Source organism: Lithobates pipiens, unplaced genomic scaffold, assembly GCF_037356315.1.
Source record: "Lithobates pipiens isolate NorthernLeopardFrog02 unplaced genomic scaffold, aLitPip1_a1.2 Scaffold_19, whole genome shotgun sequence".
Classification (NCBI taxonomy): domain Eukaryota; kingdom Metazoa; phylum Chordata; class Amphibia; order Anura; family Ranidae; genus Lithobates; species Lithobates pipiens.
Genome location: NW_027507764.1, coordinates 147,756,525 through 147,769,741, shown reverse-complemented (window position 1 = coordinate 147,769,741; position 13,217 = coordinate 147,756,525). Strand labels below are relative to the sequence as shown.

The 13,217-nt window shown below is 44.0% G+C and overlaps 1 protein-coding gene across 5 annotated transcripts in view; it reads left to right on the top strand.

Annotated features, from left to right (window-relative positions):
* TBC1D5 (TBC1 domain family member 5) overlaps positions 1 to 13,217 on the top strand; it is an 802,157-nt gene that overhangs the window by 677,689 nt on the left and 111,251 nt on the right. For all 5 annotated transcript variants that reach the window (XM_077491382.1, XM_077491385.1, XM_077491384.1 and 2 more), the window contains one exon: positions 6,986 to 7,149. In XM_077491382.1, coding sequence (XP_077347508.1) covers positions 6,986 to 7,149 — 164 coding nt within the window. The remainder of the gene's footprint in view (positions 1 to 6,985; positions 7,150 to 13,217) is intronic.

The following is a 13,217-nucleotide window of genomic DNA, read 5'->3' as shown; positions in this document are numbered from 1 at the left end:
CAGTTTTTTGTCCGTGTCTACGATGTTGGTCACGAGTGAAGATGTGCTGTGCTGAGCTCCACTGGAGCAATCCTTGCTTGGGCTAGCCATGCTGACTGGATCCATTCAAAGTGTCTCTTTTGGCCAAATTGAATGGTACCCAGCCCTCGTAGCCGAAAAAAACAAGGTTTTGCCTGTGAATGCTTCTCTTTTAGGTAGCTGGACCCTTGGTAGTGAGGCCATAAAGTTTTACTGGCAGGGTGCTGTTGCAGGCCTAGGATAGTGGGTTTCCTCTAGGATCCCCTGCTCCTTAAGGTTTAACGGAACCCACCGTGAAGGATGAAGATTGGGTCTGTTGGTTTACCACAGAAAAGCCTGCGGCAGGAAAAGGTAAATGGAGTTTTCTAAGAAATTTCAACATTTTCTTATGAATGTCTCCTTTAAAATTGTAAGTGTTGTCATGCCTATGTAGTCATCACTGGGGGCTGTAGTGGGGGCTGTATTGAGCACTTACGTGTCTCAAGCTTCTCAGAAAGCCACAAAGTGATCCAAGAATCAGAAGCTCTTCCTCCTCCGTTCGGCAGCGAAGTCCTCCTGTAAGCCTGAGTGAGGGGGGGGGGGGGGGTCCTCTACCCACTAGATGCCCCATGTACAGCTGGTTTTCTCCCCCTTCTTCTCAGGGGAAAAAGTGCCATTAAAAAAAAAAAATGCACACAGGGATGCTGCTCAGCGGCTTCTGGCTCCCCCCTCGCAATGCCTGCCTCTGCCTGGGATCCTCCATAGGGTCAGCAGCATGGGAAAATTAATTTTTTTTTAAACGGGAGGGGCCATAAACGGGGGGTGGGGGCTTAGCGCTGTGTAGGCATCATCAATGTCCAGCATGGGAAGGGAGACTTTTGAAAAGGCACTATTGTCTCTGTTAATGCTGCTGGAGGGACACAGAAGCAGGAGGTGGTTTTTTAAAAGGTTTGGTGATACGGGCATTCCCCTTGACACATTTACAGCATAAAGCTAAGCATTAATAGCAGCAATTAAGCTGGACTGTTGTTCATGCAGTTGATGCAGGCCTTCTGATAGTACCTCTTCTGTGTGCATCGGGCTATGAGCGGAAGGGGGGTAAAAAAAAACACCTCAAAAGGGGGCTCTAGCAAGACTTCTACAGTCACACAGTCTCAAAAAAGATGTCATCATCCCCTGAGAGTGATATGGCTGATCAGAGTGAGCTATCAGGAGGGGCAAGTGTTGCAGCTGATCTTGACACTGCAGACCCTGCATATATTACTCAGGATGTTTTTTCTTAAACCATTTTAAGCTTGGAGCAAAAAATGGATGCTTTATTTGCATTGCAGACTGGGGCTAAGCATTGCAGGTCCCATTCCATTGCTCAGGACCCTCATTCTGAGGTGCAAGGAGTAAGAGAAGATGATTTGCCTTCTAAAGACTAGGAAGAGGCTAACGTCTCTGCGTCTGAGGAACCTGATACAGAAATATCAGGTCCGCAGGAAAGATTGTTGGTACAATCTCTCACCGTGTTGGTCCACTCTACTTTTTCAATGCCAGCAGTGCAGTCAGTTGATGAGCCCAAGTCTGGTTTGGGTTCACTAAAGCCTCCCCAATCTGATCATTCTTTTCCTATCCATGCGTGGTTAAGGAAGTTTATGTATTCTGAATGGGAATGCCCAGATAAACAATTTTTCCCCTCCAAAAAAGTTTTCTATACTTTATCCTATGGAGGAAGACTTTTATAAAAAATGGGGGATTCCAGCAATTGATGCTGCTATATCCACTGTAAATAAAAACCTGTCCTGTCCAGTTGACAATGCTCAGATGTTAAAGGATCCAACGGATAAGAAGTTGGAATTCCTTTTTAAGAACTATATTTCTCTCACGGGTTCTGTCGTTCAACCTGCACTGGTAGTGATCAGATTATCTCAGTCCTTAACGGACCAAGTTACAGATGCACTCAAAGTTATTCTTGATCAGCAGGCCCAATATTTGACCGGTGTTTCACAGTAGACGCTATGAGAGATTCTGTTCTCCAGGCCTCATGGCTTATGCTAGGGCTGGTTTACGTGCGTAGAATCCTATTGTTGAAAAATTGGTCAGCCAAAGCACCATGCAAAAAGCTCTTGTCCAGTTTCCCTTTTCATGGTGGACGATTGTTCGGAGATGATCTGGATAAGTATATCCAAAGAATTTCTAATGGGAAAAGTTCCCTTTTACCAGTCAAGGAAAAGTTTAAAAATGTACTTTTAAACGTACTTCTTCAGTGCCAGGGGCACTCAACGGCCTCCACTGTCAGATTCTAGAGGTAAACCTCTCAGTCAGTCCCCGGGCCAAAAGAGGACCTGGGGGAGGAAGCCCACAAAACAAAATACTAAAGCCTCCTTATGAAGGGATGCCCCCGCTCGCTCGGGTGAGGGGAAGGCTTCTACAGTTTTCAAGAGTCTGGCGGGAACATTGTCAAGACAGATGGGTGGCCTCCTCAATTTCTCTAGGTTACAAACTAGAGTTCTGAAAGTTCTCGTATCCTCGTTTTCTCAGATCAAACGTTCCCAAAGATCCAATGAAAAAGAAGTCTCTCTTTCTTGCTCTGGATCATTATCTCAAGGGGTGATATCAGAGGTTCCTTTGGAAGAGTGAGGCTTGGGTTTTTATTCAAACCTGTTCATAGTTCCAAAACCAAATGGGGATGTCAGACCCATTTTATATCTCAAACATCTAAGGCCTCTTTCACACGGGGCGGATCAGTAATGATCCGCCCCGTGATGATCCGCTCGCTCAGCGGGGATCGCTACGTTGTCCCCGCTGAGCCGGCGGCGGACAGGGTGGTCTCCGCACACTGTGCAGGGACCGCCCTGTGAGTTCTCCGCTTTCCTTTATGGGGATCGGATGAGCACGGACCGTCTGCCCGTGTTCATCCGATCCGCTCTGCAGACGGACAGAAAAATAGGATTTTCCTCCGTCTGCAGAATCGGACAGTTGCGGAGGCGGACAATAGCGGGTGTCTGCGGATGCTCATCCGCAGACACCCGCTATCCCATAGGGATGAATGTATGCCCGTATTTCATCCGCAAACGGATGGATGAAATACGGACATACCATCCGCATGTGTGAAAGGGGCCTAAACCGGTTTTTAAACATCCGTTCCTTTCGCATGGAGTCAATCCGATCAGTAGTCTCGTTCCTACAGGGGGGAGAACTTCTGGCGTTAATCAACATGTGCCGATTTTCCCTGCTCATCAGAAATTTCTGCACTTCGAGGTAGAAAATTGTCACTTTCAGTTTGTAGCTCTACCTTTTGGACTGGCTACTGCACCTGGAGTGTTTACAAAGATCCTGACTTCACTTTTAGCCAGGTTAAGGGCCAAAGGTATAACAATACTAGCCTACTTAGATCTACTCTTGATAGATCAATCGGTAGCCCGCTTAAACCAAACTTTGGTCACCACAGTCAACTACCTGAAAGACCTAAGTTGGATTCTCAACCTAGAAAAGTCCTCCTTGAAACCATCAAGGAGATTGCACTGCTTGGGGCTGATCATAGATACAGACCAAAAGAGGGTATTTCTGCCCCAGCAAAGGATCCATTCCATAAAGGAACTGATCCAGGTGGTCAAAACAAAGAAGAATCCTTCTTATTCGTCTTTGCATGAAATTGTTGGGAAAGATGGTGGCTTCTTTCGAGGCCATTCCTTATGCACAGTTTCATTTGAGGCTGCTACAAAACAGTATCCTATCTACTTGGAACAAGAAGGTCCATGCTCTGGACTTTTCAACCACCAATTGAGGCTCTGATGCAAAGTCCATGCTCTGGACTTTGCATCAGAGCCTCAATTGGTGGTTGATATCCAAGAATCTTCAAAAAGGGAAATCCTTTCTGATAGTCACCTGGAAGGTGGTAACAACAGATCTCAGACTTTTAGGCTGGGGAGCAGTCCTGGAAGAAGCATCTGTCCAGGGGAAATAATCCATCTCAGAGAGAATCTTGCCCATCAGTATTCTAGAAATTTGGGCAGTACGTCTGGCCCTAGAGGCCTGGAGGCTCAGACTACGGAATTATCCTGTCAGGATTCAATCCGACAGTGCCACAGCAGTGGCCTACATCAATCACCAAGGGGGCAGGAGAAGTTGTGTGGCCCAGAGAGAGGTGAATCATATTCTTTCTTGGGCAGAAATCAATATTCCTTGCCTATCGGCCATTTTCATTCCAGGGATAGAGAATTGTCAGGCAGACTACCTGAGTCACCAACAATTGTTCCTGGGAGAATGGTCCCTTCATCCCAACATCTTTTTGTCAATATGCCAAAAAATGTGGGGTTCCGGATGTGGATCTGTTTGCGTCCAGTTTCAACAACAAAATCAACAACTTTGTGTCAAGGACAAGGCATCCGATGGCATGCAGAACAGCTGCCTTGGTCTTTCCTTGGGATCAGTTGTCACTGATCTATGCGTTCCCTCCTGTTCTGCTGCTTCCGTGGCTTTTTTTGCAGGATCAGGCAAGAAGGGAAGGAGGTGATTCTTCTGGCCCCGGCATGGCCCAGGAGATCTTGGTTTGCCAAGATCATAAAAATGGCGGTAGGGGACCCTTGGACCCTAACACTGTGGCCAGACCTTCTCTCGCAAGGTCCGGTATTCCATCCTACCTTACAAACGCTAAATTTAACGGTTTGGTTATTGAAACCCACATTCTAAAGGACCTGGGCTGTCAATTTCAGTAGTTTCTACTATGGTTAATGCTAGGAAGCCGGCCTCCAGAATCATATATTATAGAGTCTGGAAGGCATATGTCTCCTGGTGTGAATCCAGGGGTTGGCACCCCAGAAAATATGTCATAGGTGGGATCCTTGAATTCTTACAAATGGAATTAGAGATGAAGCTGGCCTTGAGTACTATTAAAGGCCAGGTGTCGGCCTTATCGTTGTTTTTTCAATGACCACTTGCTTCATATTCTCTGGTTCGTAAGTTTATTCAGGGGGTAACACAGATTAATCCCCCCAGTTAGTTCCCCCTTTAACCCTTGGGACTTAAATCTAGTCCTATCAGCTTTACAAATGCAGCCTTTTGAGCCTATTCGAGATATTCACTTGTTCCTCGTGACAAGGAAATTTGTTTTTTTTTGGTTGCCATATCTTCTGCTAGAAGAGTATCAGAGTTGTCTGCTCTTTCTTGTAAAGAGGCATATTTGATTCTGCATAAAGATAAGGTTGTATTATGACCTCATCCTAAATTCCTACCGAAAGTAGTATAAGGTTTTCATTTAAACCAAGATATTGCTCTGCCTTCTTTTTTTTCCAGAGCCTCATTCTGTGAAGGAAAAATCACTACATTCTCTTGATATGGTTAAAGCAGTCAAGGTCTATTTGAAAGTGACCTGTCAGATTTGTAAAACAGATGTTTTTTTTGTTTTGCCAGACGGTCCTAAAAGAGGACAGGCAGCGTCAAAATCTACTATATCTAAATGGATTCGTCAAGTGATTGTTCAAGCTTATGGTTTAAAGAGGAAAATTCCTCCTTTTCATATTAAAGTGCACTCCACCAGGGCTGTTAGTGCTTCTTGGGCAGTGCATCACCAAGCCTCCTTGACTCAGATCTACAAGGCCACAACTTGGTCTTCAGTTCACACATTTACCAAATTCTATCAAGTAGAATGTGAGAGGTCATGAGGATAGCGCCTTTGGGCGCAGTGTACTGCAGGCTGCAGCATGAGTTCTCTGCTCTCTTGGTGCCCTACATTTGTTATGTCTCCCTCCCTTCAGTTGGCATTGCTATGGAACATCCCACATAGTAAGTACTATGGCTCTGTGTCTCATGATGTACAATAAGAAAATAGGATTTTTAAAACAACTTACCTGTAAAATCATTTTCTTTGAGGTACATCATGGGACACAGAGGTCCCTCCCTTCTTGGTATACACGTGTATTGCTTTGCTACAAAACTGAGGTACTTCCACCAGTGGGAGGGGTTATATAGGGAGGGCACTTTTTAATTCAGGGTGTGCCAGTGTCCAGCACCTGAAAGTGGCCTATTAAGCCCACATAGTAAGTACTATGGCTCTGTGTCCCGTGATGTACCTCAAAGAAAAGGATTTTACAGGTAAGCTGTTTAAAAATCCTATTTTTACAAAATGTGCAGGATTAACCTCTTAGGGTTCACAGTGAGTATAACAAGCATGCTTTACTGCATATACAGACTGATTTTACTGATGTGGGTTTGGTAACACATTAGGCTTTACAGTAGCCTGATTTCATGAAATAACTCAACCATCACATTGCTAATAAGGAAATGTATGTAACCATTAAGAGTAATTTAGGAAAAGGGGGCTGTTGCCTATGATCTGCCAGATAATATTTTAATTTTCCCATTATGGAGGTGTGAGACTTTTCCCACAGAACTGTGCTATCTATCCTTCAATATAGCTCTGATCCCTGCCCTTATGCAGTATAGATACCAGTAATGCTGATTATGGTCTAGCAACATGCCCTGCTGACTCCCTGGCAATGCAGCTTGTTTGGGCCTGGGCTCCCAATCTGCAAACTGTGGTACTGTCAGGTAGGGTGACAGCTTTCTATAAATGATGCAGCTGACAGCAGCTTGTTTGTGGATATTGCTGTTGACATTTCAGTGGCTGCAGCGGAGTTCAGCACAAAAGCAATGCTAAAAAACAGTATAAGAACTGGAGGGTACCCAACAGGCTAAGGATTTTTTATTTATGATAGATTTATTTGTCTACATTTTGCTTTCTTATATTAGACTCATTGTATTATAATATAGAGATCTATTCTATCCTGTGTGTAATATTTCACAAATGATTTTGTGATGTGTAATCAGTAAGAGCTGCTTTGTTTCAGAAGTTGCAGGCTACCATTTTTTTCCTTCTCTACTCACATTGGCTTTTTCTCCTTAAGCATTTGTGTTACATTAAATTTTCCCCAAAGCAGTACATATGCTCAACTTCTCTTGTAAGTTTCAGTTCTGAAGCTGTTTTCTGTGTATTTCTTTCTAGGCCAGAGCTCCAAAAATGTCACTTCATCTCCGAGCATTGAGAATTTGCCTGGAGGCCGTGACCACACAGACTCCCCTCCACTGTCAGCCGGGAAGAAGGATTCCTTTTTCAGCAACATTTCCCGTTCTCGTTCTCACAGCAAATCCCAAGGGAAAAGAGAATCTGTAAGTTTTTTTTTTTTCAAAGTTCTCCCAGTTCTTTAGTTGCTTCAGGTTTTTCACTTTTTTGGCCAGACAGTAACATGTACGTAAGATGATGGTATTTAAAGCAAAACTATTATGTGTTTTTAGTGAGCGCACATTTAGTCTTAGGCAGGCCATACATTATGCAATTTTCTTTCTTCCAACCACGGGTTGAAGGAAAGAAAGTTGCTTGATTCCCCCATTAACACAGTCAGAAATCCCTCCCATGGATCTATTGTATCCTGACAGTGGGAGGTTTCCCAGACATCAGAATACAGTGATCACTGCCATCAGCAATCGAACAAATAAAACCCAACAGGCTGGTATACTGAAATTGATCGATAAATCAACTTCAGTAAAACCAGCCTGTTCATACATGAAATTGAAATTCAGACGGTTCCTGCTGATCCATCTATGGCTGACTTTGGTACAGTAAAGGCATAGGGCCCAACCAACAGCCGTCAGTGGCCTCTGGACACCTACCGTGCGCCCCTCAGATGCCCTGCTAACAATAGTCTGTGTTTTCCTTATCAAGGTTCTCACTCTATCCAGGGAAAAAAAATATAATCTTTAGACAAGTTTCTAGTAGTTGGGAGGGGGCTGACGGTGCCTGGAGCCCCAAGTGGATCCTCAAAAAGCCCCAGGTCTAGAGCATACACAGTTCTATTATTAGCCACCTGCACCGCCCGATCTGGCCCCGAGCTCAGCCGATTGACACGCACACTAACCTACCTGACAAACACTGACCATTACACTCACCTACCTGACACACATGACATACACTGACCCACACTGACCTACCTGACATACACTGACCTACCTGACCAGACCTTAGGTGCCGTGACCTCCTCCTGCAGCTAAGCCGTAGTGTGCGGCACGCCCGTCACAGTAGAGTAGACAGCAGGCACTCCAGGCAGCCAGAGCCATGACAGGACAGGAGAGAAGAGAAGAGCCGCCTGCCCGAGTGCCAGGTGGGGATCTTCTCACAGTGGCTGCATTGTAATTCCCGCCTTCTCGAGCCTGCAGCACCTATGATGGATGTCCCACTGGTCCAATGCAGGGACAACAGGACGTGTGATGTCCAGAAGGCGGGAATTACAATGCAGCCACTGTGAGAAGATCCCCACCTGGCGCTCGGGCGGGCGGCTCTTCTCTTCTCTCCTGTCCTGTCATGGCTCTGGCTGCCTGGAGTGCCTGCTGTCTACTCTACTGTGATGGGCGTGCCGCACACTATGGCTTAGCTGCAGGAGGAGGTCACGTCACCTAAGGTCTGGTCAGGTAGGTCAGTGTATGTCAGGTAGGTCAGTGTGGGTCAGTGTATGTCATGTGTGTCAGGTAGGTGAGCGTAATGGTCAGTGTGCGTCAGGTAGGTAACACCCCCACCCGGGGCTGGGCTGAGACTTCGGGATGGAGCCCCTGTTTTTTTGCCACCTAGCAACGCCCCTGGGCTTCATTTCTTTCTTTCACAATATCATACTTTTTCTGTCCTGCCCATTACTTTTATCTTTTTTTCTGATGTGTTTTAATGGATCATGCTGAGAGAGAATTCAAATGTGAAACAAGTGTATTTAAGGGTCTGTAGGGGGCATAAATGTGGAAGCATTTGTTTGTTATCGGGTGTAATAACAGTGATTCCCAGAAGTCTCATATAATGTCTACAGTATATGATTATATTCTAAAACTTCTAAAACTTGCCCCTGTTTTTTTTTTGTTTTTTTTTTAATAGAAACTTTTATAGTATGCCTAAAGTGTGTGACCATTTCCTGTTAAATGGCTGTAGTCTATGTCAGCTTTCTGTAGAATTAAATTGACAGAATACTATGTGAGGCCCTTTAGTGATGTCAGAGGCCACACTTGATGCCTCCAAAATCAAGCAAGTTGACCTGCTGAAGGATTTACCTGAAAATAGATTTTGATATAAGTTTTTACATTGTAGCTGATCAATATAGCAGATTGAAATAAACCAGTTACATTATAAACTCCTATAACTTGTATTGATTTAATTAAATCATTTTTAAACAATGTAATTTGCAAGACTGGCACTCATATAAGAGCAGAAGTGAAGCACAAACATTACTAAGCCTAGTTTCCATATGTAATTAGCTAAAACAAATACATAGGTTTTGTGTGTATGGCTGCCTGCTGCAGAGGACTCTAGGTAACCAGTTGTCATACAATGCTCTTGAAAACTTCCAGGACCTTTCACTGAATTCTGGTAGCTTCCTGCTGAGCAGCAGTATTAATTTCTTTTTTTATCACCCATGCCTACATCCTCCACCACATTGTGATTTTAGCAGTCATGCTCTCCTTGGCTCTTCTGATAGATAGTCTCAACTGGGGAAGGGGGGTTGTATATGAAGGTAAGTCCATAACATAAGTTCTCTGTATTAAAACTCATCATTTCCAACAGTTATACTGAAAAGGTAGGTCAGTGTGGGGTCAGTGTACGTCAGAAAGGTCAGAGTATGTCATGTAGGTCTGTGTATGTCAGGTAGGTCAGTGTGAGTTAGTGTATGTCAAGTAGGTCAGTGTGTGTCAGGTAGGTCTGTGTATGTTGGGTAGGTCAGTGTATGTCAGGAAAGTGAGTGTAATGGTCAGTATGTCAGGTAGATCAGTGTGCATCAGGCAGGTCGGGGTGCGTCAGTTAGGCAACACCCCCACCTGGTGCTGGGCTCGGACTTCAGGCAGAAGCCCTTGTTTTTTTGCCGCCTAGTAACGCCCCTGGGCTTGGTTTCTTTCTTTCACACTATCGTACCTTTTCTGTTCTGCCCATTACTTTGATCTTTTTTTCTGATGTTTTTAATGGATCATGCTGAGAGAGAATTCAAATGTGACACAAGTGTTTTTAAGGGGCTGTAGGAAGCACAAATATGGAAGCATTTTTTTTGTAATCGGGTGTAATATCTGTGATTCCTAGAAGCCTCATATAATGCCTCCAGTATATGATTATATTCTAAAGCTTGCCCCCAGTTTTTTTTTTTTATCAAAACTTTTATACTATGCCTGCAGTGTGTGACCATTTTCTGTTAAATGTCTGTAGTCTATGTCCGCTTCCTGTAGAATTAAATTTACAGGATACTATGTGAGGCCCTTTAGTGATGTCAGAAGCCGTACTTGATGCCTCCAATATCAAGTAAGTTGACCTCCACTGCTGAAGGATTTACCTGAAAATTGTTTTGGCTATAGGTTTTTACATTTTAGCTGATCAATATAGCCGATTAAAATAAACCAGTCACAATATAAGCTCCTACAACGTGTATCGATTTAATTATACCATTGTTAAACAGTGTAATTTGCAAGACTGCCACTCATATAAGAGCAGAACTGAAGCATAAACATCACTAAGCCTAGTTTCCATATGTAATTAGCTAAAACAAATACATATGTTTTGTGTGTAGGGCTGCCTGCTGCAGAGGTAACCAGTTGTCATACAATGCCCTTGAAAACATCCAGGACCTTTTACTGAATTCTGGTAGCCTCCTGCTGAGCAGCAGTAGTAATTATTTTTTATCGCCCATGCCCGCATCCTCCACCACATTGTGATTTTAGCAGTCATGCTTCCCTTGTCTCTTCTGGTAGATAGCCTCAACTGGGGATAACAGAAGTACTCTGTATTAAAACTCATAATTTCCAACAGTTATACTGAAAAGTATTTATTTCCTTTCTCATGGTGTTTAACCAGTTACCTCACATTTACAGCACACTGTGTGTTTGTTTATGTCTCTCTGTACAATTCTGAGAGACCGTTTGTACCAGTAGTAGCTTTCTCTATAAGACACTAGTGATTCTGTTGCTAGTGACAACTTACTAAAGGCAAAATTGCTAGAGAGCACAAGAAAGACACTCCCTGGATGGAACAGAAAGGCATTGACAGCCAGGGAAACTCTGTAGTGTTTCAACTAGTGAGGGAACAACACAGTAAAAATAGATGAATGGGGGTGTTTTTAGCCCCCTTTAGCAATCCTGTCATTGATGAGTTGTCACTAAAGACCATATCTTTAGTATAATATGGACCTTAAAGTGGTTGTAAAGGCTTGAAGGTATTTTACCTTCATGCATTCTATGCATGAAGGTTAAAAAAAAAAAAAAAAACTTCTGTGTTCAGCTACCTCCTCAGCCCTCCCACAATACTTACCTAAGCCCGATCTCAATCGAGCAATGTGCACAAGATCTGAGGCTCTCCTCGGTTTCTACCACCTCATTGGCTGAGATGCAGCAGCAGGAGCCGTTGGCTCCCACAGCTGTCAATTCAAGCTAGTGATACAGGGGCAGGACTGAGCCACGCTCTCTGTGTCTTTTGGACACAGCTGGTTTGGCTGTGGCAGTATATTCCATACGGCATTGTTTATTTAGAATGGTATTGCACAGAGCAATCCATTTCCTCCTCTTCTGGGGTCCCAGGCCAGCGCTCTCGACTCCCATCCTCCCTCCTCCCTTCCCGGCTTGAGATCGAGCATGCTCTAGTGACCCCATGGCAAGCAGCTTGCTATAGGAAGCATTTGGCAAGGGGAAGGGGCCCAAAGTGCCGACGGGGGATTTGAGAAGAGGAGGATCGGGCTGCTCTGTGCAAAATCATTGCACAGTGCGGGTATGACATGTTGGTTACTTTTTTCCCTTTACAAACACTTTAAGGATAACTACAGCACTGGCATAATGAGGCCTAATTAGAGCAGCATCGTAGGGCACTTTCACACTGGAGTGGACGGGCATTGGCGGTAAAGCTTTTAACCCCTGCTAACGGCCGAAAAAGGGTTAAAAGTGCCGGAAAATCGCCGCTGCAGTGGTGCTGCCCAATGATTTCAATGGACAGAGAGGCGCTGTAGGAGTGGTATATACACCGCTCCTACAGCACCTCAAAGATGCTGCTTGCAGGACTTTTTTGAGTGTCCTCCACCACTCCAGTGTGTAAGCACTCGGGCTTTCACACTGGAGTGAGAGGAACAGCGCTTTACAGGTGCTTTGCAGGCGCTATAGTGCCTGTACAGCACCTCAAAGTGAAAGTAGCCTGAGGAACTAGCTTGCAAAGCTAGACTCACTTTCCATGTACAGTACTTTTCTCTCAGAGCCCATATATTTGATCTTCAATATCACATTTTTAATCTTTGAGCCAGGCTGCATTAATCCTAAGGCACACGTGTCATTGTCTAGGGCAGCAGAGTTGTCACAGTTACTATATGCAATTGCTTCTTATTTTATTTCCCTCTTTTGGCCACCTCTGAACATTTGCGACTAAATTTAGCAAGAAGAGCTGTATGGAGGTCTTGTTTTTCTCCTAGACTTCAGCTTTATGTAAATAAAGGGCAATACATAATGTTTTGTGCTTAGCTTTTAAAGAAAGAAAAAAAAGCATTTACAAAAAAGTTTTTTGCTGCTCTAGAATTCCGTGCTGGTTTATATGAGCTGTGATCAGATGCAGTTAGATTCCATTTCAATAATGTAGGCTTAACACCGGGAATTTAGCTACACCATCAGCACTGAGGGAATGTTCAGTCTCATAAACATTTTGACCAATCATATGTCTTTAATAACAGCACTGAGTCGCCTTGACTACTAATTGAAAGGTTTCTTCTAGGAAACATTACACATTAAGTATATGTCTATCCTCCAGTTCTACCAGGAGGTATTAAATGAGCAAAAGTCACTGAAAACATGGAGGAAAGTTATATAATCTTTTCATGAACCCTGATATACTTTAAGTGTAAATGTTATATAAAAGAAGAATAACATATTATTCTTAGGCCTCCTGCCCACAGACATTTTTACAGTCGATTTTTTGAGCGTTTTTTGCAGCTTAAAAATGCCTCTCCATGTTAGCCTATGGCCTCATGCCCAACATGGCGTTTTTGAGCTGTAAATGGGATAGCTGTATTTTTAAGCTGCAAAAAAGACCCAGGACCAGTAGTGCGTTCTGAGGCTCCAGCGCTAGAGCTGTAAAAACATCAGACGCCGGCAAAAGGTTTTAAATGCGATTTAACGATATAACGCTGTGTTAAGCCTCATCTGGCGTTTCCTATGGAAGCCCATTGATTTGAATAGAGGTCACACCAAAA